General features: G+C 50.4%; 6 protein-coding genes across 6 annotated transcripts; 4 read left to right on the forward strand and 2 right to left on the reverse strand.

Annotated features, from left to right (window-relative positions):
• Positions 1 to 155: 155 nt before the first annotated feature.
• On the forward strand, positions 156 to 2,017 carry N7515_001220 (threonine synthase THR4; the record flags this gene model as incomplete). The annotated part of the gene is made up of 5 exons (XM_056661964.1): positions 156 to 230; positions 295 to 381; positions 483 to 696; positions 748 to 1,452; positions 1,503 to 2,017. The coding sequence occupies 5 exons, from the start codon at positions 156 to 158 to the stop codon at positions 2,015 to 2,017; spliced, it is 1,596 nt and encodes a 531-aa protein (XP_056524077.1).
• Positions 2,018 to 2,728: 711 nt separating this feature from the next.
• On the reverse strand, positions 2,729 to 4,400 carry N7515_001221 (Winged helix-turn-helix transcription repressor DNA-binding; the record flags this gene model as incomplete). Its single annotated transcript, XM_056661965.1, has 6 exons — positions 2,729 to 2,785; positions 2,841 to 2,927; positions 2,977 to 3,141; positions 3,201 to 3,464; positions 3,513 to 4,306; positions 4,358 to 4,400. 6 exons carry the CDS (start codon positions 4,398 to 4,400, stop codon positions 2,729 to 2,731), a joined length of 1,410 nt encoding a protein of 469 aa, XP_056524078.1.
• A 654-nt stretch (positions 4,401 to 5,054) lies between these two features.
• On the reverse strand, positions 5,055 to 6,142 carry N7515_001222 (formate/nitrite transporter family protein; the record flags this gene model as incomplete). The annotated part of the gene is made up of 4 exons (XM_056661966.1): positions 5,055 to 5,203; positions 5,259 to 5,615; positions 5,674 to 5,794; positions 5,864 to 6,142. The coding sequence occupies 4 exons, from the start codon at positions 6,140 to 6,142 to the stop codon at positions 5,055 to 5,057; spliced, it is 906 nt and encodes a 301-aa protein (XP_056524079.1).
• Positions 6,143 to 6,871: 729 nt separating this feature from the next.
• On the forward strand, positions 6,872 to 7,348 carry N7515_001223 (DUF3140 domain-containing protein; the record flags this gene model as incomplete). The annotated part of the gene is made up of 3 exons (XM_056661967.1): positions 6,872 to 6,897; positions 6,950 to 7,066; positions 7,126 to 7,348. 3 exons carry the CDS (start codon positions 6,872 to 6,874, stop codon positions 7,346 to 7,348), a joined length of 366 nt encoding a protein of 121 aa, XP_056524080.1.
• Positions 7,349 to 9,682: 2,334 nt separating this feature from the next.
• N7515_001224 (putative MFS transporter) lies at positions 9,683 to 11,325 on the forward strand (the record flags this gene model as incomplete). The annotated part of the gene is made up of 2 exons (XM_056661968.1): positions 9,683 to 10,317; positions 10,377 to 11,325. 2 exons carry the CDS (start codon positions 9,683 to 9,685, stop codon positions 11,323 to 11,325), a joined length of 1,584 nt encoding a protein of 527 aa, XP_056524081.1.
• A 1,480-nt stretch (positions 11,326 to 12,805) lies between these two features.
• On the forward strand, positions 12,806 to 25,105 carry N7515_001225 (Acyl transferase/acyl hydrolase/lysophospholipase; the record flags this gene model as incomplete). Its single annotated transcript, XM_056661969.1, has 8 exons — positions 12,806 to 13,775; positions 13,825 to 16,915; positions 16,976 to 17,196; positions 17,247 to 19,467; positions 19,527 to 20,218; positions 20,271 to 21,926; positions 22,174 to 22,571; positions 22,655 to 25,105. The coding sequence occupies 8 exons, from the start codon at positions 12,806 to 12,808 to the stop codon at positions 25,103 to 25,105; spliced, it is 11,700 nt and encodes a 3,899-aa protein (XP_056524082.1).
• Between the last annotated feature and the right edge of the window lie 284 nt (positions 25,106 to 25,389).

The following is a 25,389-nucleotide window of genomic DNA, read 5'->3' on the forward strand; positions in this document are numbered from 1 at the left end:
GGCGGTCGCGGTCGCAGACACGACCACGTGACGGGCTGTACTACAGTATGACTCATCCTCCGAGATCGGGCGGGGCGAGAGCACCTGGTAGACTTCAAAGGCTTTTTCCCCGCCACAGGTTTCAGCTTCTAAGCTTTGCTCAATTGACACGAACAATGGCGACTAGTTTGACAAATTCGGCACCTACAGAGTCCCAGAAATTCCTCTCCACAAGAGGAGGTGATTATGGGGTAAGTCCATAGTATCCGCCGGTCGCCACGTTTTGTTTCGGAAATCTGGCTGACACGCTTAAAGCTCTCATTCGAAACCGTCGTGTTGAAAGGTCTTGCAGCCGATGGGGGACTATTTTTGCCCCATGAAGTGCCGATTCCAAATGACTGGGTACGTACGCGAAGCTCCATCCTTCAGAACGCTTGAATCACTCCATGCCAATCTCGGTGTGCTCTCATTGTCAAGGAAGTTTCGCTAACTATGGATCACAGGCGAGCTGGAAAGATCTCTCATACCCCGATCTTGCTTTCCAGGTCATGCGCCTGTACATTTCAAGCTCCGAGATTCCGGACAACGACCTGAAGTCCATCATTGACCGAAGCTACTCCACGTTCCGTGCGGAAGACGTCACCCCTCTAGTGAAACTCCAGGACAACGTGCACCTGCTTGAACTTTTCCATGGCCCCAGCTACTCCTTCAAAGATTGTATGTTCTTCAAATGCTGCCCAAAGCATTCTGTGTATTAATCAAGTACAGGTGCATTGCAGTTCCTTGGAAACCTTTTCGAATACCTTCTCACGCGCAAGAACCAGGGAAAGGAGGGCAGGGATAGGCATCACCTCACTGTTGTTGGAGCAACAAGTGGCGATACCGGGTCTGCAGCGATTTACGGTCTGCGGGGCAAGAAAGATGTGTCCGTGGTCATTTTGCATCCGAAGGGACGCGTCAGTCCTATCCAGGAGGCCCAGATGACTACCTGCACGGATAGGAATGTGCACAACCTTGCCCTAGATGGCACCTTCGACGATTGCCAGGATATAGTTAAGGCTCTGTTCAGCGATGCTGATACGAACGAAACTCTCCAGCTGGGCGCGGTGAACTCTATCAACTTCTCAAGAATCCTGGCCCAGATAGTCTTCTACTTCTATTCTTATTTCGCACTCGCGAGGAAGTCCTCCTCATTCAATGTTGGGGATAAGGTCCGTTTTGTCACACCAACTGGCAACTTCGGAAACATCCTGGCGGGATATTTCGCGACCAGAATGGGTCTCCCAGTTGAGAAGCTGGTTGTGGCAACGAATGAGAATGACATTTTGCACCGATTCTGGGAAACTGGCCGCTATGAGAAGGAGCCTGTGCAACATGGAGGCAAGGCCGAGGCTTGCAAGGAGACCTACAGTCCTGCAATGGACATCCTGGTCTCTAGCAACTTTGAGAGAGTTATGTGGTTCTTGGCAAATGGTATGTGGACAATCTGTGGCTTTTGGATGCTTTACTAAACAACTCCTTAGATTCCGCGCTCTCCGCCGGAGCGGACGAAAAGGCCAGCAAAGCACAAGCTGCGAAGGACGTCTTGGGCTGGTATCAGTCACTCAAATCAACCGGTGGTTTCGGACCGGTACCAAAAGATATCATGGAAAATGGCCGCCGCACCTTTGAGAGCGACCGCGTGAGCGATTCCGAAACGCTCGAGACCATCAAGACCTTGTATCAGCAGTCCAAATACATTCTTGATCCTCATACAGCGGTGGGCATCGCCGCGACACAGCGGTCGATGGCTCGGGCACCCCGTACGCAGCATATCTCGCTATCGACCGCCCACCCTGCCAAATTCTCAGAGGTAGTTACGCTAGCGCTGAAGGACGAGGCAGGGTTCGACTTCGAAAATCAAGTGCTCCCTCAGGAACTGAAGGACCTTTCCGAAAAGGAAGCGCGCGTGACCGAAGTCACCAATTCATGGAAAGAAGTGAGGGAGATTGTGAAGCGCCTCGCCGAGGAGGACCTAAAGGCCGAAGCAAGCAATTGAAAAAATTGCGGTTCCTTCAGATATTTTCAATCCAGATCTTTCTGGTGTCTTAACATAAAACGTTATGCCATCCATGCTCTCATGGTTGTTTTCAGCATCTACAACTTATTTTTCAATCCATCCATTCATGACACCAGACTGCATCATCATAGGTCACCATATCTGTCTTCCCGGGCGTGTAACGCGGATCAATAATATAAAAAACGAGAGGTTAAGGGGTTTGATTACTACGATGCTGCTCAGATAGTCGCTCCAGTGCTGCTGGGGTTGTCGGTGGTACCTAATTCCACTTCCCAGACTCCTCGCCATTGGGTATCATACCTATTTCTACAGCGAGTACTCCATATAAAACTCCACACGCAGGAATACGGAAATGGGCTCTTGGTCTTGAGGGGGGACTGTTCAGCAGTGCCGTTCGATACCTCATGTTGAAAAAACCAATCTACGACATGGGGGCAGGGAGAACTACTGTAGAGTCGGCCAATTTGACTGAAATAGAGAGGAGAGATCGTATGGACCGGAGCAGTTCATGTTGCATTCAATTTGCATCAACAAAAATAACAGTGGATCATAGAAGTTGTTGTAAATGAGTGTTTGGTACCAGCTATGTTGAATAGCAACGCAAGCAAAGTGTTGAATGGAAAAGAATGGGAAGGGGGAAGGAAATCAAGAATCAACAGCTACCCTTTACAGCGAGATATTGGATGGACGTTAATAATCATCTCCGCGACTGATGACTTCCTTGCATGATTCTCGCAGTAAGATGGTCTGGCATAGTCAACATTTTGGAATGCCTTTGTTAGAAAAATCAAGGACCACATACATGTTCAAACTGAGCGGAGTATGACCCTTTGACGTCCATTAAAGGCTGGTAAAGCTCGACATATCCGTTAGACACAAGGTTGTTCATCTGTACTCTGTGAGCCTATGATCTGTTGAACAGGTTCGTAAAAACCTACACCGGCCAAATAACGCTCGACGCCAAGGCGTTCAAGATATCGGCGGCAGAACACTAGTGAGCCAAAGTTGTCGTTGATCTTCTGATAGAGAGATCTGGCGCTGGCGAGGTGCGATACGATCTTTTTAGGTGCAAATGGATCTTTACCATAACCATAGACACCAGGCTGAAGAGATCGGTGAGTACATGTGTAATTATAGTACGCGAGAGCGGGATAGAACGTACCCCATCAAACAAATAGCCACGACCGGTTGTCCCGAATGTCTCGATGGCAAATATCTCCCCCTCTTCCATCTTTGTGTTGTCATCATGCTTGACAAAGGGTACAGACTTCCCGGCATGGATACGATATTGATCGATGTTATGACCCGTGATATTACGGACCGCTTTAACAGGAAATGTCCGTCCATTGATTTCCACCTCGTAGCTTTCCATCGCTTCCTGGATGGCAGCGCTTACGTCGCTGATGCGGACATCGATACCAGAATTCTAGAACTAATCAGTGGTAAATCTAGGCGAGAAGACGATTGTCCTTACCTGAATGCCAGTATCGGTTGCGTCCTTGACAGCGGCCAGCAGATTGTCATAGGTCGGGTCAAACGACATAGTGAAAGCACTGTCCACAATCCATCCGTTGATGTGAACGCCAAAGTCGACCTTCATGACGTCGCTTGAGTCAAGTAGTACATCCTTCTGTCCTGGGTTAGGTGTATAGTGTGCAACACAGTTGTTCAACGACAATCCTGTAGGGAATCCGAGCCCGGATACGAGACCCTGCCCAGTATCAAGGCCGGCATTATCAAGCAATGCTCTCACGCCATCCTCGATGCCCACTGCAATTTCAGTGAGGGTCTGACCTGGACGGACGCTTTCCTGAGTCCAGTTCCGGACTTGGCGATGTACCTCGGCAGCCTTCCGATAGTCATTCAAAAAGGTGTCATCTTCGATGTGGCGACGGGACCGGTATCGAACCTCCTCGGCCGTCGTGCGGACGGTATTTTCGACCATTCCATCATAGCGTTGGGCTTCACCATGCGGGTACTGGTGTTCGGGGAATAGTTCGGCAAGAGGAATTCGTGGTGGTGAAGTTTGCTTCAACATAGACGACTTCTTCTTGGGCTTCTTCTTGGGCTTCTTCCGTTTCTTCTTCGAGTTTGCCGACTCTGCAGTTTGCGAGTTCGACGACAGAGTAACAGTGCAGGGCATCACGTCACCGTCGGCATCGTCATCGCCATCACCGTCTCCGAGTGCGCCATCGCCATCCCGGGACCAATGGGCGCCCCGTGGTTCGCCACCACTGACCTTGGGCTTGATTGAGCTGGAAGGAGCATCTGCGAAAGGTCAGCCAACGTCGACGAATGTTGATATGCTGTGTGACATACTGCCACCTCCTTGGCTCTCGTTCTCTGGTGTTTTAGAGCCCATGTCGACATGAAGAACAAGTATTTGCGACAATGAAGGTGATGTGAGCACTTTGAACTGGCAACTCTTCTACTTGGTAGAGAGAGGTACTCAGGTAACTAAGCAGTCCGAGCGGACTGGGCTGACCTCAGTTTCCTCGGCGGTGAGGGGGACAGGCGGTCAGCACTTTCCGGCAGTAGTTCGTTGTTGCCAAAGTCTCACGTGCACTTGGAATTTGGGCTTTCAATTTCCTGCCCAGATGTTCACTGTCTACGAAGCATAGGCCATGCATATCAACGGGTATCCCAAATAATTGTCTTGTATCCTCTGAATCTTTGATACATTTCGAGTTGACTTTGCGAGGAGTACCTCCATCGTCCTTTCGTTTCAGTGTCTCGCTGATTTCGCCCTTGGCCCCTTGGAACGCGTAATGGAAGTGGTCCATGATCTAGCCGGCGCATGGTCGGTAAAAGGCGATCATGGATTCAGCTACTGCGTACTCAATCGAGAATGAAATGCTCTCAACAACTTGTTGGGTTTTCGGGGGTCCTAGAGCATAATGAGTGAGCTTCTTGTATAGAGACATACTTGAAAGGCCTTGGGCTTACGCTGTGCAAATCAAGGGTGTTACAATAAGACCATATCAGGCTGCATGAAAAACCTTGTTCGATTCCACCTTTAAGTTGATGATCTCTCAGTATCTGTCTCCTTGGCGGCCGCTCCACTTAAGTGCGATACTGAGGGTGAGGAGCTAACAGCAGTCCTCCCGACCGCATACAAAGGCAGAGTATCCATATCGAGGAGGTACATGTACCAATAGTAAGTTCCTGTGATACTAATCAGACCGGACGCTCCGTTCACAAATTCGGGGTTGAGACTTACCACAAAATATCCCGCCACCTATGATGTTTCCTAGTAGAGCTGGGATGATACCTTTCCAAATGTACATTCCAACCGTGATGTGCGGCGCTCCGGTCCAGATACCCAATGGAATGAATGTCATATTGGCAACGACATGGTCGAAGCCTAGCGACACAAATGCAAAGGTAGGCCACCAAATGCCGATCACCTTTGAAGCTAGATCACGGCCCTGGATGCCAAAGAAACAGGCGAGGCATACTAGCCAGTTACATCCGATACCACGCAAAAGTATCATGTGGAACGCAGGTGTGACCTGTTTTTTTGTGGCAAAAGAAATGACGGTCGACTTGAAAGGTTCCGCTGAGAACACATTTCCATCTATCGGAGTAATGTTAGCCGTATTCATACGAAGCGATAGCTTCGGGGTTCGTCATACAGCCAAAGATAATAGCCACGACAAACAAAGATCCGGCCAAGTTCCCGAGGAAAGTCACCACCCAGTGAATTAACATCTTGGACCAAGGCAGGCGTCGGTGAAGCACTGCCACGGTGGTAAACTAGGGCGCATGTTAGTCGCTACATCCTCTGGATTGGGACTGCCATTTCCCTGGTGTGAGCTGGCGTACCATGAAAGACCCAGTGCAGAGATCTGCGCCCGTCAGGAGAATCATACACAGCCCGTAAGGAAACACCAAGGCGCTGATGGTTCGCATTAAACCCGGGGCATTTTCTTGGAACCAGGGCGTGGCATTGGTACTGAGAGAAGTTCCACAGGCAAATGCAAGCAAACACCCAGCCGATACAGCACTCATAAAGACTTTGGCCAGCTTCGTATGCCCCTTCCGCGCTCCTGCATTTGAGACAGCTTCGATCACCTCACGAGGAGAGAGGGCATCGAAAGCCATGATGATCCTGGAGAACAGACCTATATGCGCAGGTAGGTATGAAAAGCAATCCTCGCGCGGGCAAGACCAACTTATGACATATATAGCATGGAGAACCTAGTTCATCCCGTTTCGAGCCTAGGTGGGCTTAATCTTATCTCTGGGGTTTTAGGGAGCAGTTGCCGTACTTCGTCTCCGACATCTCGACCTAAACATTCCAGTGGAGATTATGAGCATTAAACTCAGATAACGATTGAATCTCCAGGGCTACATACTGTGTAGGTTGTCAACGGGATGACTGAACGGCGATCATATCCACATCAAGCAAAGATCTCCGGCGAGTCAAGAGAGGAAGCGTTATCGGTCTCCGTGGTCTTGGCGAGATAAGGATCGATGATGAAATCGCACAACTCCGCGGAATTGGTTGAAAGTATCCGTACCTAGGGGTTCAAGGGCGACACAGAAATACATACTGTGTACGGGCTGTGTACTACTCCGTACTTCATGAGCATCCTGCTCATCGATGTGTGCCGAGTAAAAGCGTGCCTACAAGGCCCTGGGGCCCACTAGAGAGAAGGCGATTTCGCTATTTTGACGTCAACACACCTTACATTCAAGTGCCAAATGTCCGTCACCTTCCTTGCTTTTACGGGCTTTATAGGTACAACGCTGTATACTCCTACTACCTATACCTGTTGCATACATATATCCCCATACTATTTTCGCTGGTAGGGTCTCGGACTTCAAACAATGAAGGACAGAGACACCGTGATTGAGTACGTCCAGTGTCCCACTAGACACGCCAAACTGAATTGACCAAGCGATCAGCGAGTTTAATAATCTCGTGAATATGACTTCGACTGAGCTTCGGGATTGGCTTGAAGAAGAGCAGTCACAGTCATCGGGCTGGGAAGTTGGATCCGGTGAGACTGTTGGCCACGAAAGGTCAGTCCCGTCACCCGTGCGATTTGCGATTTCCGGTTTTGTGTACTACGGTCGCAAAGTGTGCTAAAAGGTGATCACAGTGGTCGAATGATAGCTCAAATCCTCGAGCACAACCCTACTGAGAATCCATCCGAGTACAGCGATCAAGACATTGACCACATGCGTCGCGTGGTGTCCTACTGCAAGAGACATTTAGCGCAAGAGGAGCGGGCCAAGCACAACACGAGTAGCAAGAGTTACAGATCGCTCAAAAACTGGGGACACGATTCGCTCAAAGAGTAGGTCTATAGTAGGGTACTCTTGACAGATTTTCCAACTTCCAAGGTTGTCCAATGTTTGTCCGAGAGGGTTTCGGCGCGTGATCCGGGATCAATATCCGCCACCAGGTCAGCACCTGCGCAGTCACTATTGACATTAGTTGATTTCGAGGGAATTTCGAAGACAATTTCAAGTCTGAAACGCGTAACGTTCTTACAGTCCAAGTTTCACCCTTCGAACGTCTGAAACCAGGAAGGCCAGCTAGCCCAAGACACCGCAGATTCATCACAACGCTTCGCGATCATACGACATAGATTACCTTACTGCGTAACTAAAAGATATAACTAGTTACGGGGACCTAGTATTGTACAACATCAGATGTCGGCTCCACCTTCTTTGCCGAAAAAGCCTTCCAAGGTTGGAATTCATGCCCGGCGAGATCCGAGAAATATCTTTGGCAAAACCGAGTCGCCGAGCTTTTTCCGTGTATTGTAGATGTCTCTAGGTCGCAATGATTATCTTTGAGAATCGGCCTCGCGAAGCTCTACCGGGTCGTGCGGCCTTGCCGAAGGGCATTGTCGATCTCATTTTTTTTTAGGCGTTAGCTCAATCCCTTATTGAGTAGCATGGGTAGATGACGGCGACGGATCATGATTGCGGGAAGAGTTTTCAACCGTTAGATGCCAAAAATTGACGCCGCGATCGAAGCGAAGGGTCATAGCAAATGGATTATGGGCAGTTATCAGCATGGGTAGTGGTCCGTCGCTTTCTCTCTGCAAGATCCTCTTTGGGTTCACCGCCACGATCGCAACCGAGGTAAACCGTCTTCTTGACTCCGTCCGTGGTGAAATAGAGCGTCGGCAGGTGACTGCATAGCCGTGTGGACGGGTGAATAGGTTGATCGCCTCTGTACCTTCCTCCGAGAAATGGTACTGCTGGTCGAGGGCAGGAATCGCCATCGAAGTCGAGGGAGAGGTAGGTCGCGGCTCAGTGAGTTGGCAACTCTGAGTTGCGGCTCGGAGGGTAGGCTTGGCATCGGCGGAGAATCGGGAACGACATCAGGATCATCGGAATCGAGTCGAGCAGGTAGGAAAGGCATAGGCCATGTTCACGATTAAAAGTGATGAGGAGTAGGTACTAATGGGCAGGAAATAAAGCCTGAGGAGTGAATAGAGATGGAGCGGTATTATTGGTCGAGCTAGGATGGTGGTTGATGCCTTAAATGTCAGTTTGTCTCCCGTGCAGGTATCTCTGAGCCGAATCTACTGATACCAAAATGACATACTGTTATTATTGCTGAGCGTTAGCGAAGCAATCTGTAATACCTACAGTAGGGGGTTCGCATGTCACGTGACTGCCGTTTGGCATGTACAGACGCGACGCCGAAGCCCCTCGTATATATGTCTGTAAAAGTGGGTGAGAAATTTGTCATTTCAATATCCACTAACTAGAGTCCCCTAAAATCTCGACAGATAGTATGTACAGAGGAGGTTCGCGGCTCAGACCACAGGCTGATGAAGTAACCCAATCGGGTTAGCGTGACAGAATTCTGAGAATTCGACGGAATGATAGGCTATGCCGCTATGGTCTGAGGAAACCGAGGTAACGAGAGGGCGGATGGAAAGCAAAGTCCGGCAGAATGAATTGTTGCTTGAGATAGGCATCATCAAGCATTACCTAGGTATCAGGCAGAAGATGTGTGAGATTAGCAAAGCGGGGTGTGTCTGTAATTACCTATCCCCCGTTCCCCCTGATGCATCATGCGGGAGTGATGAATACCAGTACTAGTAACCAAAGGGTCCCCATGTTCACTCCAGTTCCCCACATTATGCGGAATGTCCATACGGGGTAGAATTATAGAATGTAGATACGCGAGCAAACGCCGATCTCAAAGACCGACTCCCTATGTTCAATACCCGACGGGCATGCAGGGAAGCCATCCAGCCCCCACGATTCCGTGTTTTCGGGCTCGGTAGCAACTGGCTGGCCGAACGGGATACTCCTACGGTCATACCGGGCGAAGGCTATTCCAATCAATTGGGCACAGAGAGCAGACACTAGTCAATTTGTGGGGATATGTCTTGGCTAACATCTAGGCGGATTATTGGGCTTTCGTGGGGGATGGTCAAGTGCGGAGGGGCGGGACCTACCCGGGCGTGGGGGGAAGAAACCTAACAGGAAGAAGAACGAAATGGATAGGTACCTCTACCTACGGAGTACCTAGATGACGAAACTTTGCCAATCTGGGGGGCCAGGCGTGGGGTGCGACGAGTCCATAGGAACAAGCGAAATTGGTATTTATATATCCCTTGCCCTGGCCACTCATTCTCACAAGGCTATCTAGGTACCCATACAATTATGCAACCACCCACCATGTCCAAGCCACAGACTATCCACGATGAAGCGATGAAACAGCAAAATGCGAGCAAATGGATAGATAATATCGGCATTGAGCGCGTCCCGTTGACCGAGGAAGACAGCAAGCGAATCTGTCGCAAGACCGACAAAACCATTCTACTGGTGCTCGTGTGGGTCTACTTCCTGCAGATTCTCGACAAGACGGTCCTGGGCTACGGCGCCACGTATGGTTTGCAGGCAGACACGGGCCTCACGGGCAATCAATATTCACTTGTTGGCTCCATCTCGCCTATCGCGCAACTCGCCTGGCAACCCTTTTCGTCATATCTCATTGTCAAGGTTCCACACAAAATCCTGATGCCGGCGTTAGTCTTGGGATGGGGTATCGCTCAAACATGCATGGCTGCATGCTCCAACTTCAGCTCCCTCATGGCTGCTCGGTTTTTCCTCGGTCTGTTCGAGGCTGGATGCCTGCCCCTCTTTGGTGTCATCACGAGTCAATGGTATCGTCGTGCAGAGCAACCGATCCGAATCGCTGCCTGGTACAGCACAAACGGCCTGGCCACAATTGTCGCCGCTGCCCTTTCATACGGATTGGGACAGATCGAGTCGGACGTGCTAAAATCATGGCAGATGTAAGTTGTCAAGCAATCAATCTCAACTCGAAAATAATCACATACCAACCCACGTTTAGCATTTTCCTCGTTGTGGGCCTGATCACCGTCGCATCTGCTCCAGTCGTCTACTGGCGCTTGGACAATGATATCTCCACGGCCCGGTTTCTCACCGAGGATGAGAAAGCTCAAGGACTTGAACGACTCAGAGCTAATCAGACCGGAACCGGCAATACCGAGTTCAAAATCAGTCATGTCATCGAGGCTGCTATGGAACCAAAAACATATCTATGGGTTGGCATGGCAATGCTTCTCAACATTGGTGCCAGTGTGACCAATATATTTGGTCCATTAATTCTGAGCGGCCTCGGATTCGATAAGTACAAGACAACACTTCTCACCATGCCCTTTGGCGCCTTACAGTTCATCATGATCCTCCTGGCAAGTTACCTTGCCCAGACCGCTCGCGTGAAAAGTGCTATTATCGCAGCTTTCATGCTACCTGTCATTGCTGGTCTCTCAATCTTGTATGCATCGGCTCGGAACCAATCGGTACAGGGTCAGCTGCTTGCTGGTTACTATCTGCTGTCGTTTTTGTTTGGTGGAAATCCATTGGTTGTGACATGGATTATTGGTAATACGGGTGGCACCACCAAGAAATCGGTCATCATGAGCCTGTACAATGCAGCAAGCGCGGCTGGAAATATCGTTGGCCCTCTGCTCTTCGATGAGAAGGACAAGCCAGCGTACCACCCCGGCTTGCGTGCCTGTCTCGGCATTTTCAGTGCTCTCGCTGCTGTGGTCTTGATCCAGTGGGCCAATCTGTTTGTTCTAAACAAGCAACAAGCCCGTCTGCGTGTCCGCAATGGCAAGAAAGCCGATATCGTGGACCACTCGATGCAAAATCACTATCGGGAAATGGATGAAGACAACCTCGAAGAAGCTGGACATGAGAATGTACCAGTTGGTAACAACGCGTTCCAGGACCTGACCGATCGACAAAATGATGAATTTGTATATATTTATTAGTTAGAACCTTAGGTTAACTGTTCTGCGGCATGCCTACCTACCAGGCGGCAGGCCACCTCCATCCACGAATTTTAAGAAATGACCGACACCATGTGAAAGCGATGTTGTCCCAGCCATAACGTAGACAGACTAGACAGACGGGATCTGAGAGCTACAATTACAAAGCCAATGACGCGCGGGACATTGGCATACACTAGGATATCCGAGTTCGCGTTCAATCTCGTAGATCAAGTCAGCCAGGGAAGGTCCGACCTCGGGAGAAGTCCGAGGCCACCACGTCGGCCTAAGGCATTCATGCGCGACAGGGGATCTCCATCACCACCTCCCTGTTCTCTCTTTCTTCTTTTCCACCGTCCGCCTTCTGCACATCGGATTCGGCTCTTGGTTTCAATACCCTTTTTATGCTATTTTGAGCCGGCATCTATTCCTAGCTAGAGAACGAGACGTCGTTATCACGAAGCAGGGAACAGCACAAGAAAAACCCAGGCGGCCACTTTTGACGCGCGTCGACCGACCTACAACACCATGCATGGCCTAATCAGGCAAACAACAGAAACGCTGAAACGTACATGGACTCAAACCTGGAATGAATACTCCAACCCTGTCTGCAGGGCCCCTAATCACTAGGGGATGCCAACTGGCATTCATCGTCAGATTCGTTGGGTATGGACTGGGCTTGTGGTGCATAGCGAGCGCATATCGCGCGCAGAATGAGACCATATTCTCTCTCGGTTTTAAAATTCCAGTCTTGCTATCTTCTGGAATTGTGTTCTTAGATAGGTGCGAAATTTGAACAGGCGCCCATTAGAGAGGACTTGGGCTCCTGTGAATATGTCCAGGAATCGAATCGTGGGAATGATGAAATATCAACGGGCGTCTGTATTGAGACCTGGCCCAGGTCATCTCCGAGCAGCACTGTGAGAGCTGAACTAACTGAATGCTGGATTCTGTAGGGGTTGTTTTCAAAAGGCAGATGGCCTCGGATTCGGACTCGGTCTCGAGATTCAAACTGGCTGAGATGGCAACCCCTGGAAGCCCAGGATACCCGGGCGCATGTCTCGAAATCACGGATCTAGATCGCCCGCATTCTTGGAAGTTCTCGCGCGACACGGACCGCGAGCGTTTCATAGGTTGCTTTGAACACATGGCGGAAAGCTGGTGGGCTCCATAGCCCTATGGTGATTTGTCTCGTTTCATATCACAACCCCGGAAGGAGTCTTTCGGAGTCGGACCTAGCTGAACGTGAAGATACGCTTATGCGAGATAGAATGTCCGAACTGTCCCAAAATGATCATCAATGCGAGCCTCGGCACATTGATATGTACCGCGTCCCGTCGCTGGCCACTGGAGTGAGAATATCGCGGAGAAAATCTTGTCCCGATTGCCCATGATTGATACCCTATAGACTTTTCATTGCATACACACAGTCACACATCGGTTCTACCAGCCTGTGAAGAGTCAGTGAAACACCAACTACACAATGGCAGGTGATTGTGAGCATGTCGGGGAACCGATTGCCATCGTGGGAAGCGCATGCCGCTTTCCTGGTGATGCAACCACACCCTCGAAGCTGTGGGAGCTGCTCAAAGCACCTCGAGATGTTCTTAGCGAAATTCCAGAAAGCCGATTCAGCACCAAAGCATTCTACCATCCTGATGGCCTTCACCACGGCACTACCAATGTCCGACATTCTTATCTACTGTCTGAGGATCACCGGTTGTTCGACGCTCAATTCTTCGGCACCAAACCAGTGGAAGCGAACTCGATTGATCCACAACAAAGGCTATTACTGGAGACTGTGTATGAGGGCCTGGAGACGGCTGGTATCCCTATGGAGAAGCTGCACGGATCCAACACTGGTGTCTATGTTGGTCTGATGACGAACGACTACGCCGACATGCTAGGCCGGGATGTGCAAAACTTTCCGACTTATTTTGCATCGGGAACTGCTCGGAGTATTCTATCCAATCGTGTCTCATACTTCTTTGACTGGCGCGGCCCTTCTATGACCATCGACACGGCGTGTTCTTCGAGTTTGATCGCACTCCACCAAGCTGTACAGAGCCTCCGAAGTGGCGAGAGCAATGTCGCTGTCGCAGCAGGAACCAACCTTCTTTTAGGACCCGAGCAGTACATTGCAGAGAGCAAATTGAAGATGCTCTCCCCGACTGGCCGTTCGCGCATGTGGGATAAAGACGCAGACGGATACGCGCGCGGTGACGGGATTGCCGCCGTTATACTCAAACCATTGAGTGCAGCATTGGCAGACGGCGATCACATCGAGTGCATTGTGCGGGAGACAGGTGCCAATCAAGATGGTCGCACCAAGGGAATCACGATGCCCAACCCTGTGGCTCAGGCCGACCTGATTAGGAACACTTACGCTCGAGCGGGACTTGACCTTTCCAAACCTGCCGACCGACCCCAATACTTTGAAGCTCATGGGACCGGTGAGCGATTATCTATTGACTCCGAGTGAGCATTTACTTACCAAATTAGGAACTCCCGCTGGTGACCCAGTCGAAGCCGAGGCCATCAGCACTGCCTTCTTTGGAGAAACAGCCAATTATCGCCGGAAAGACAAACAAGAAGATCCCTTGTATGTCGGGTCCATCAAAACCGTAATCGGCCACACTGAAGGCACGGCGGGATTGGCGGCGGTCCTCAAAGCATCGCTTGCGCTGCAAAATGCCCTCATCCCGCCGAATCTTCTCCTTAATGAGCTCAGTTCAACTGTCTTGCCCTTCTACAACGACCTCGAAATTCTTCAGGTTGCCAAAAAATGGCCCCAACTCTTGGAGAATACCCCTCGCCGCGCTAGTGTCAATAGCTTTGGATTTGGTGGTGCTAATGCGCATGCAATTCTGGAAGCATTCGATCATACCCACCTTCGTGGCACAAGCAGGAGTGATGAGGTATCGGGCCAGGTTTTACCGTTCAACTTCTCTGCTTCTTCCGAAAAATCACTTCTTGCCAACCTTGCAGCATATTCAGAGTATCTACAGGGCCATCCTGATATCGACCTTCGTGATTTGTCCTGGACATTGAACTGTCGACGTTCAACTCTGCCAGTACGATTTTCCGTCTCCGCCTCAAGCTCTTCCGAGCTTGCTGCGAGGCTGGACGAGACAGTACAATCTGGAGGGGTTACACCTAGCACTCAAACGGCAAGCGTCCGCGAGCCAAAACTTCTTGGAGTGTTCACGGGTCAAGGAGCCCAATGGGCTCGCATGGGTGCTGGGCTGCTCGAGAACTTACCGATGGTAGCTGAATGTATCGCGCGTCTAGATCGGTCTCTGCAGGAGTTACCCACAGAACATCGGCCTACCTGGTCACTGAGAGAAGAACTCCTGAAAGATAAGAGCTCATCTCGCATTGGAGAAGCGGCCTTCTCGCAACCTCTTTGTACCGCGATTCAGATTGCGCTGGTTCAACTTCTCCAAGTGGCGAATCTGAAATTCGCTGCCGTTGTTGGTCATTCGTCCGGAGAGATTGCAGCGGCGTATGCTGCAGGATACCTCAACGAAGAAGACGCAATCCGGATTGCCTACTACCGTGGATGGTCTCTCCAGTTTGCAAACGACCAGGACGGACCGAAAGGGGCAATGATGGCCGCAGGAACGTCGTTCGATGATGCGAAGGAGCTTTGCGAGATGCCATCACTGGAGAACAGAATTTGTGTGGCAGCCAGCAACTCATCAGCCAGCGTCACACTCTCCGGGGACCTTGATGCGATCGAGGAGGCCAGGGAGATTCTCGAAGACGAGAAGAAATTTGCACGCCTGTTGAAAGTGGACAAAGCGTATCACTCGCACCACATGCTTTCCTGCGCAAAGCCCTATATCGCAGCGATCCGCAAGTGCGGCATAACGATTCAACGTCCGCCGAGCGGCAGTGCAACCTGGATCTCCAGTGTCTATGGCGACAAAATTGACAATGTGAACGATAACCTCACCGACACCTACTGGAGCAACAACATGGTGAACCCTGTGCTATTTTCTCAGGCCGTCACCTATGCTGTCGGTGCAGTCGGACCGTTTGACATGGCTTTGGAGGTTGGTCCTCATCCGGCATTGAAGGGACCGGCCATGCAAACGATACAAGAAGTGTCGGGCCAGGCATTGCCCTACACCGGGACCTTGAACCGCGGTAAGAATGACACTGAGGCTGTCTCGTCTGCTCTGGGTGGTTTGTGGATCGCTTTGGGCGAGGGTGTCATTGATTTCGCCGGGTTCGAAAGGAAAGCAATGCAAAACACTCGGGCCCCAAAGCTCATCAAGGGCCTTCCTTCCTATTCATGGGACCACGACCGGGTGTACTGGCACGAATCTCGGCTATCCGCCGCCATGCGCACTGAAAGGGAACCTTTCCATTCCTTACTGGGCGTTAAATGTCCGGATGGCACAGACAAAGAGCTCCGCTGGCGCAACTATCTTCATCCAAGGGAAATTCCGTGGCTGGCACATCATCAAGTTCAAGGTCAAATGGTATTCCCCGCCGCTGGATATATATCTGCGGCAGTCGAAGCTGTCCTTCAAAAGTATGGCTTGAAATCTGTGCAGCTGATCGACTTCCACAATGTGGTAATCGGGCAAGCCTTGGTGCTCGAAGAGAACGCCGGGGTAGAAACGATCTTCCGGCTTTCCATTGATCAAGTTCAGGGTGACCGTGTATTGGCGTCGTTTGTCTGTAATTCCGATGCGAACAAGGGATCGTCCAGCATGTCTCTCCACGCAGCCGCCACTCTAGAGATCATTCTCGGCGAACCAGAACATGATACTCTTCCACCACACAATCGGCCCCAGGGATCATTCTTAGATTTGGAAACAGACCGATTTTACAGCACGGTTTCTGAGCTTGGATTTGGGTACACTGGTCCTTTCCAGGCCATATCTAATCTGCGCAGGAAAATGGATGAGGCCACGGGTTTGATTGCGATTCCCGTTCCCCCCGAACACGAAACACCTTTGACAATTCATCCTGCCGCCCTGGATGGAGCCATTCAGTCCATCATGCTCGCGTACTCCTTCCCGGGAGATGGGCGCCTACGCACCCTCTACCTCCCAACTCGAATCGACAGGCTCCGCGTGAATCCAAACGCGTGCGTCGCTCTTGGCGCCCCTGGCGCCGATCTTCCATTCTTCTCTGCCGTCACCGATGCCCGATTCGCCGAACTATCTGGTGATGTTGACATATTCTCCGCCGACGGCAGACACACTTTGGTCCAACTCGAGGGACTTCATACAACACCGTTGAGTCCATTGACCTCCGCCAACGATGTTCCGTTCTTCAGCGAGGTGACATGGGATTCTGATAGCCCCAACAGTCGAGTTCCAAAGGCTGGTACCGTGGAAATACTCTCACAAGACAGCTCTCTTGCGCTGGACCTTGAGCGCGTCACCCACTTCTACTTCAAGAAACTGGATGAATCACTTCAAGAGTCAGATCGTGCACATGCTACTTGGAATCATATTCACCTCCTGTCCTACATTAAACATTCTCTCTCGTCAGTTGCCAATGGGAGTCATAAATATGTGAAGCCGGAATGGGCTCGTGACACAATGCATGATATTGCTCCAATCTTGGATCGGTGAGAACCAAACTCCCTTTTGCGCCCTAAAATGACATGGAATTATGCTAACTGGCCTAGTAACCCCTACAATATCGACATTAAGGCAGTCCGTGCCGTTGGCGAGAATCTGGGCGCTGTAATTCGCGGAGAGATGAATCTGCTTGAGATCTTGATGCGTGATAATATGCTGGCAGAATTCTATGCCAAGACACTTGGAATAGATACATACTTGGATGCTATCGCTCAGACGGCGCGGCAGATTAGCCATCGATACCCTCATCTCAATGTTCTGGAGATTGGTAAGTTCACGTACGTTCTTCAATCTACATTCGATACTAATACGTTAAAGGAGCCGGCGCTGGTGCTACCTCGGAACGAGTCCTCCGTGCAATGGGATCGTCGTTTACGTCATATACATACACCGATATCGTGGATTCGATGTTTGACGATGCACGCGAGAGGTTTGGGGAGTATCAATCCAGGATGGTATTCAAGTTGCTTGACATCGAGAAGGATACTAGAGAGCAGGGCTATGAAGACGGTGCTTTTGACCTTATCATTGCTCCCCTGGCTCTCTACGCGACTAGAAAGCTGGAAGGGACACTTGCAAACGTTCGCCGACTTCTGAAGCCCGGCGGCTATTTGGCCATGCTCGAAGTCACTGACCCCGATGTCATGCGCTTCGGACTCGTTCTGGGTGGACTGCCAGGTTGGTGGTTAGGATACGAGGAAGGAAGAACCTTGTCCCCCTGCGTATCCGAAGAGAAATGGGAGGGCATCATGCAAAAGGCCGGATTTTCTGGTCTCGATGCCTTGGTTCCCTCTTCCACCGTCTCGCATCTGCCATTTTCGGTTATGGTCACTCAAGCAGTCGATCACCGCATCAACTTCCTTCGTGATCCCCTAGCATCCAATCACCTACCGTTGAAAGTGGATTCGTTGACAATCATAGGAGGAAAAACCTCCTTGACTGCTACACTTGTAGCTGATATCACGGCCGCGGTCCGTCACCACTACGGTAGTATCTACACAGCCACATCCTTGAGCGACCTTGTATCGGCAGAGCTGCCAGTCATGGGCTCGGTCATTAGTTTGATCGAATTGGATGAGCCTGTCCTGAAACACATGTCCGCCGAGGATCTGAAGTCATTCCAAGAACTGTTCAAACGAAGCAAGAATGTGTTGTGGTTGGGACACGGCGCTCAAGGGGACAATCCATACGGCAACATGTTCACCGGAGTTCAACGCACACTGGCAATGGAGATGACTCACCTTCATATCCACTTCCTCAATCTCCATTCCCTCCATGAGGCGGACGCCCATATTATCGCAAAGAAGCTCCTTCATGTCGAAGCCGCTGAAATCTGGGACCAAAGCGGCCAACTCGATGGGTTACTGTGGTCCAACGAGCTTGAGATGCAGCTGGAAAATGGCCAACTCAAGGTGCCTCGATTCCGTCTTAACCGTGACCGAAATGATCGATACAATTCCTCGAGGCGCCTCATTATCAAAGAGGTTGAACGCTCTACATCTGTTGTTGTCATTCAACCGACAGAAATTGGCTATCAAATCGAAGAGAAAGACCTCGGAGCCTCTCCGTCTTTCCCAGCGGACATTTCAATTGATGTGACCCATTCCCTGCTCCGTGCGGTCCGTATCAATGCAACCGATAACGTTTTCTTGGTGGTCGGCAAGGATGCACGGAGTGGTGAACGTTTGGTCGCACTGTCGCATACTTTGGAATCTCAAGTGCATGTGCCGCATAGCCAAGCGGTGCGGTGTGGAGACTCTGACGAGCTTGCTATCCGGTCCATGCTAACCCTATATTTCCATCTCTTGGCTCTCTCCATGTTACAACAGATCCAGTCAGGCAAAGCTCTCGCTGTCTTAGACCCCGACTTCTCCCTCTCTCCCGTGCTTACAAAGTACGCAAATGAGAAAAATGTGCAGCTCGTGCTTTTGACAACAAAGGAAGGGCATTATTCATGGCCATGGATCCGGATACACCCGAATTCCACTCGACGTGAAGTGCTTAGCCAGCTCCCTCGCAACATTGCCCGCCTTGTCAATATGGGTGGTAGCAGTGATATTATCTCTGTGCTCAAAACCTGCTTTTCATCTGATTGCCAGTTCGAAAGCGAAGCCACTTTGACTGCAAAATCTTCTCGATCTCAGTACACCTCGGATAGGAGCCAATTAGCGACACATCTACAAAGCTCCTGGATGAGAGCACAGTACGATCTCATGCCGGTCAACATGCAAAAGTTTGTGCCATTAGGACTTCAGGACCTGATTCGCGCACTTAACCCGCTTCCTGGGCAGTCCCTCATTGCATGGGGTGAATCAAAACTTGCTGTCCAAGTTCGCCCAGCCACCAAACAAGTCAAATTTTCCAAAGACAAAACCTATTGGCTCGTTGGGCTGACCGGTGGGCTCGGTTTGTCGCTATGTCAATGGATGGCCAGACAGGGGGCTCGATACATCGCCCTATCAAGTCGGAACCCAAAGATTGACGATCAGTGGCTACAAAGAATGGCTTCTGATGGTTGCACTGTTCGTGTCTTTTCTAAGTAGGCCATCCTTTCATCTCCTATCGACCCTACAACTTTTAGTAATCTAACACATCTAGTGATATAACGAATCGAGAATCTGTTCAAGCGACCTATCGAAACATCGGTGAGACGATGCCGCCTATCGCTGGCGTCGCCCAAGGCGCCATGGTTCTCCAGGACACAATGTTCATTGACTTGGACCTTCCTCGACTTGAGAAAGTTCTCCGCCCCAAAGTTGAAGGCAGTATTTTGCTGGATGAACTTTTCCCGGCCGATACGTTGGACTTCATGGTTTTCTTTTCATCGATGGCCGCCATGACGGGCAATCCGGGTCAGGTTGCCTATAACGCCGCGAACATGTTCATGGCGAGCCTGGCAGCCCAACGCCGTAATCGTGGCCTCGCTGGCCATGCGATAAACATTGGCGCAATTGTTGGCAACGGCTATGTCACGCGCGAGCTGAACATGGGCCAACAATCATATCTTTATCGAGTTGGACACTCGTGGATGTCTGAGCAAGATTTCCATGAAGTGTTTGCCGAAGGTGTCCTATCCTGCAGGGATCGCATCGGAAGTGCCGAGTTGTGTTGTGGACTCAGAATTGATGATGATGAGACAAAGAGCTGGGCCTCCAACCCAATGTTTCAGCATCTCATTCAAAAGTCAAGCAATCTTGTGGTTGCAGACAAGAAAGGGAAATCAGGAGTGTTGATCAAAACACGCCTATTTGAGGCGACTTCAAAGAAGGAAGTGATTGAGATCTTGGAAGGTATGGAAATCGCACATATTCGGCCAATCTCCAAACTAACCATTTTCGACAGATGGATTTATATTGAAGCTTCAATCAGCCCTCCAAGCTGATCCCGCTAAGCCTATGCTAGATATGAGTCCAGACGAGCTTGGTGTTGATTCCTTGGTCGCGGTTGACCTTCGCTCATGGTTCCTGAAGGAACTAGGAGTTGATATGCCGGTACTGAAAATCTTCAATGCTGCCTCGGTTCGTGAACTATTAGCCACTGCTGCGGAGGCTCTACCTGATAACCTGATTCCAAATTTGGTTGCTGGCGAACAAGAAGCAAAGCCATGCATTCCGCAAACTACCGACATTGAGGTCACGACCAGTAGCCCGGCTGAGTTCGCAGGGAATGGCACAGTGCTGGACGCAAAGGACAATGTGGCAGAGTTTAAATTCGCACTTCCCGATGCCGCAAATGCGTACAGTGGCAGTTCGGCGACTTCGCTGATAACTGGGGACTCCAACTCCGAGGATAATGAAGACACTTCTTCATCGATTTCTACTGACGACGGTGACATGTGCTCCACAAAACGTGAGATACAGAGAACGATGCTCATGTCCTTTGGACAATCTCGTTTTTGGTTTCTGAACCACATGATTGAGGATAAAACTGCATTCAACATCACACCAACCTTTGAGTTATCTGGCCGTCTGAGAGTTGATGACTTCGCCAGGGCCATAGAGATTGCAGGTCAACACCATGAAGCATTACGTACGTTCTTCTTCACCGACAGTGAGCAAAACCACATGCAAGGCGTTTGGACGAGGTCTACGTTGCGACTTGAGCACATTGAAATTTCAGATGAGAGGGAAGTCGAAGAGGCCTCAAGGCAGATGAAATCGCATGTATTCAAGTTGTCTGACGGCGAGATCATGCGTGTGAGGCTGCTTTCTCTCAGTCCGGAAAAGCACTGGTTGATTTTTGGTTTCCACCACATCAACATGGACGCGATCAGCTGTGAATCCTTTTTATCAGATGTTGAGCAAGCTTATAATGGTCAAGCCCTCTCCGCAGATGTTCTTCAATATCCTGATTTCACTATGCGACAGATTCGTGAATACGAAGAGGGAGCCTGGGCCGGGAGTCTGACTTACTGGAGAGCACAACACCCAGACATTCCACTCGCCCTACCTCTTCTTCCCTTTGCCCTGCATTCCGTCCGCCCCAAAGTTGCTCAGTTCGGGTCTCATACTACCCAAGTGACCCTTGACGTGGGTATGTCGGATGCAATCGAAAGGTGCTGCAAAATGTTCAAATGCACACCGTTCCACTTCCATCTGGCCATCTGGCGGACGCTCCTCCTACGCTTCTTTGGTCTTGACAATGTTTGCATCGGCCTGGGAGATGGGAATCGTACGGATGCTGACATTCTTCGGAGCGTGGGCCTCTACCTAAATCTCCTTCCGGTGAATTTCTCTCATCGGCCCGGTCAATCATTCGGTGAATCTTTGAAGGATGTTCGAAATATCACACAGGGTGCATTTGCCAACTCGCGGGTGCCGTTTGATGTAATTCTGAAAGAACTCAACGTTCCACGTTCCGCATCACACAATCCTCTCTGTCAAGCATTCTTCAACTATCGACCTAAGATCGAGAAGTCGCGAATCCTTTGCGGCTGTGTCGCGGACGGGGCATTACTGGGCGGTGGCGAAACATCCTTTGATCTTAGTCTGGATCTTGGTAACGTTGGTGCTGGGGAGACACTAATTCTACTGTCAGTCCAGAAAAGCTTGTATGGACTGGAGCATGCCGAAATTTTGCTTCGCTCCTATCTAAACCTTCTGCGGGCCTTTGTTCAGAATCCAGCGACCCGCGTGACCTGGCCGAAGTTGCATCCCAAGGATGAAGTTGAGAGGGCAGTGGCTCTGGGGCGAGGCACGTTACCTTCCTAGTAAATATGGACTTGGCTAACAGCAATGCTGTATAGGACGAGAGCTTCGTGAAGAATGGCCTCTTACCGTAGTCCACCGCCTGGATGAGGTCATCTCCTGCTATCCCAACCGTCTCGCATTGAAGAATGACGATGGTACCTCTCTGACTTACATTGAAGTCCAGCAAAGGATAGGTGTGATTGCGAACGAGCTTTCTAGAAACGGGGTTGGCGTTGGCACACGCGTTGGTGTGTTCCAGTCACCGAGTGCAGATTGGATATGCTCTCTCGTGGCGATCTGGCGTCTAGGCGGAGTGTATATTCCGCTTGACAAAAAGGTTGGTATGAAGAGGCTATCCATGATTATGGAAGAAACAAAAGCTCTTGTGGTATTGGTCGATTCTAGCACCATGTCCAGCTACGAAAATCTGAAAATCACGGCGACATCTATTGATGTTTGTAGCCTACACGGCTCTACTGCAGTACCGGTCCAGAATATGGCGGACCCATCCCAAACAGCTGTGATTATGTATACCAGTGGGTCGACTGGTGTGCCCAAGGGAATGATGCTTTCCCATTCATCATATGCCCATCACGTTCATTCGGCTACTGCCACCTGGGGTTTCAAGCTAGGGGGGAGACCATCATGCATCAATCATCATATGCGTGGGATGCGTCTCTCTGGCAGATCATGGTCTCACTGTGCTGTGCTGCTACTCTTGTGGTTGCATCTAACCAGGCTCGAGGAGACCCAGTCGCTCTTACAAGGCTCATTGCATCAGAAAATGTGACATGCACCCTTGCGACGCCTACAGAATACCTTTCCTGGACCCGTCATGGTCGCTCCGACCTTCGTAACTCTCGCATGACAACAATGATCTGCGGTGGTGAATTCATGCCCGCTGCGCTGATCGAAGAGATACGAAGCCTTCAGCTCCCGGCCTTGAGACTTATCAATGCTTACGGTCCAGCGGAGATCAGTGCTGCCTGCTCTGGTTCTGAGGTTCAATACAACCTGGTTGACCTGACTTCCAAGTCCCTGCAACAACCTCTTTATACTCTCCCATACTACTCCGTTTATATTGTGGACGAGAACCTGGATCCTCTTCCTATAGGTGTTCCTGGTGAAGTGGTTGTCGGGGGTGCAGGTGTTGCCCAGGGCTATCTTGATGCCATCAAGACTAGTCAGCGCTTTTTGCATGACCGGTACGCGAGCAAATTTTTCCAGGAGCAAGGCTGGACAAGAATCTACAGGACTGGTGATTTCGGAAAACTCAATGGCGATGGGGGTCTCATCCTTCTTGGGCGCATGGATGGTGATACTCAAATAAAGTTGAGGGGCATTCGGATCAACCTCGAGGAAATCGAGTCGGCCATCGTCAGCTCTTCGGCTGGAGCAATCACACAGGCCATTGTATCCGTCCGCTCAGATACAGCCCAGGGGAGGGATGATAAATTCCTGGTTGCCTTCGCTCTAATGGCTACCACGGACAACTCTGAGAATGTGCCTCGGCTTCTGAGCCGCCTGGTCCAAGATCTGCCATTGCCACATCATATGCGACCGGCTGCTATCATTCCCATTGATCAAATACCCCAGAATACCTCGGGCAAGACAGACCGAGTTGCAGTCGACGCACTGCCAATTCCATTGATCTCATCGCAGGTGCCAGATGAGGGGAGCCTCACGGCCTTTGAGCACACATTGCGCCAGCTTTGGCAGCGAGCGCTACCGAGAGAGCTCACTAAATTCCATTCGATCGATTCCCAATCCGACTTTTTCCACGTCGGTGGAACATCCGTTGCTCTTGTCAGTCTACAAGCTCTGATTAAGGATCACCTGGATGTGTCTATGGCATTGTACCAACTTTTTGAAGCAAGCACTCTGCGTGGAATGGCAGCGAGTATTCAAGACGCATCTCGCCCGGCCATCCAAAGCGACATTGATTGGAATACAGAGGTTGAACTTGAATCCGACCTACCTTCAATGCTGAACCCCAGTGGTGCTCACATTATTCCTTCGGGTGTCAGAGTTGTGGCGCTTACCGGAGCTACCGGTTTCCTTGGCAAAGAGATACTCCGAGGCCTGATCCAAGACGAAAACGTCGTGGCCATTCACTGTCTCGCTGTCAGGAAAGCATCTTCGGAATTGCCTGAAATGTTTGCCCATCCGAAAATTCATTTGCATTCTGGCGATCTGGGCGATGCTCGATTGGGACTTTCAGAATCTGATGCCGGATCGATATTCTCCTGTGCGGACATTGTTATTCATAATGGTGCCGATGTTTCATTCATGAAAACATACCAAACCCTTAAACTGATCAACGTTGCATCAACGAAGGAACTTGTCAAACTCGCATTGCCCCGGCGTATTCCTTTCCATTTTGTCTCGTCAGCTGGTGTTGCCCGTCTTGCCTCCCAAGAAAGCTTTGGGGAGGTGTCCATTGCATCATACCCACCTCCGTCTTCTCCAACAGATGGGTACATTGCTGCCAAGTGGGTGAGCGAGGTGTATCTTGAGCGCGTCAGCCACAAGTTTGGTCTCCCCGTATGGATCCATCGCCCATCTAGCATTACTGGTGCCGATGCACCGGACCTTGACCTCATGGGTAACGTCATTCGCTATACCAAAGAGACGCTGAAAGTGCTAGACCCAACTTCCTGGTCTGGAGTTTTTGATCTCATTTCTGTGGAGTCGGTGGCCAGCCAACTCCTTGAAGCCGTTCACCAGTCTGGTAAAGCCGAGCTAGCTACAGACTCTGTGAGATATCTCTATGAATCTGGCGAGATCACGATTGGACGTGATGAGATCATGCCTCTGATGGAATTGGGAACAGGCCAGGAATTTCAGATAGTGCCCCTCGATGAGTGGGTTTCTCTGGCCGAACAAGCAGGGATGAGTCGCTTGTTGGGAGAGTATCTGCGCAGTGTTTCAGATGGACAAGTTCTCCTCCCCAAGCTGATCAAGAGTAACGCTGTTGCTGAGGAGTAAAGGGGATATTTCAGTGAGGCCATACCTAGTAGCCACTCATTTATCATGCATTAATAGGTTATATACAATCAGTCTACGCGTTCAGCCAATACCTATAGAGGTCTTGCGTTACAGAAAGTGCGAGACAAATTGAGCAGCAGTTCCAAGATTGAGGTTTTTGCTGCATGGAAGCTACTCATTATATCTATCTTCATTCTCCCGTATATACCAGGTAGGTGTACACTGTGTGTAGGTCGTTAACGGCTGCCTCCCTTTCCATCCACCAGGTCTTCTGCCGGGCTGAC

Source organism: Penicillium bovifimosum (genome assembly GCF_028826915.1).
Source record: "Penicillium bovifimosum strain IBT 22155 chromosome Unknown utg000002l_segment0_segment0, whole genome shotgun sequence".
In the NCBI taxonomy this organism is placed as follows: Eukaryota; Fungi; Ascomycota; class Eurotiomycetes; order Eurotiales; family Aspergillaceae; genus Penicillium; species Penicillium bovifimosum.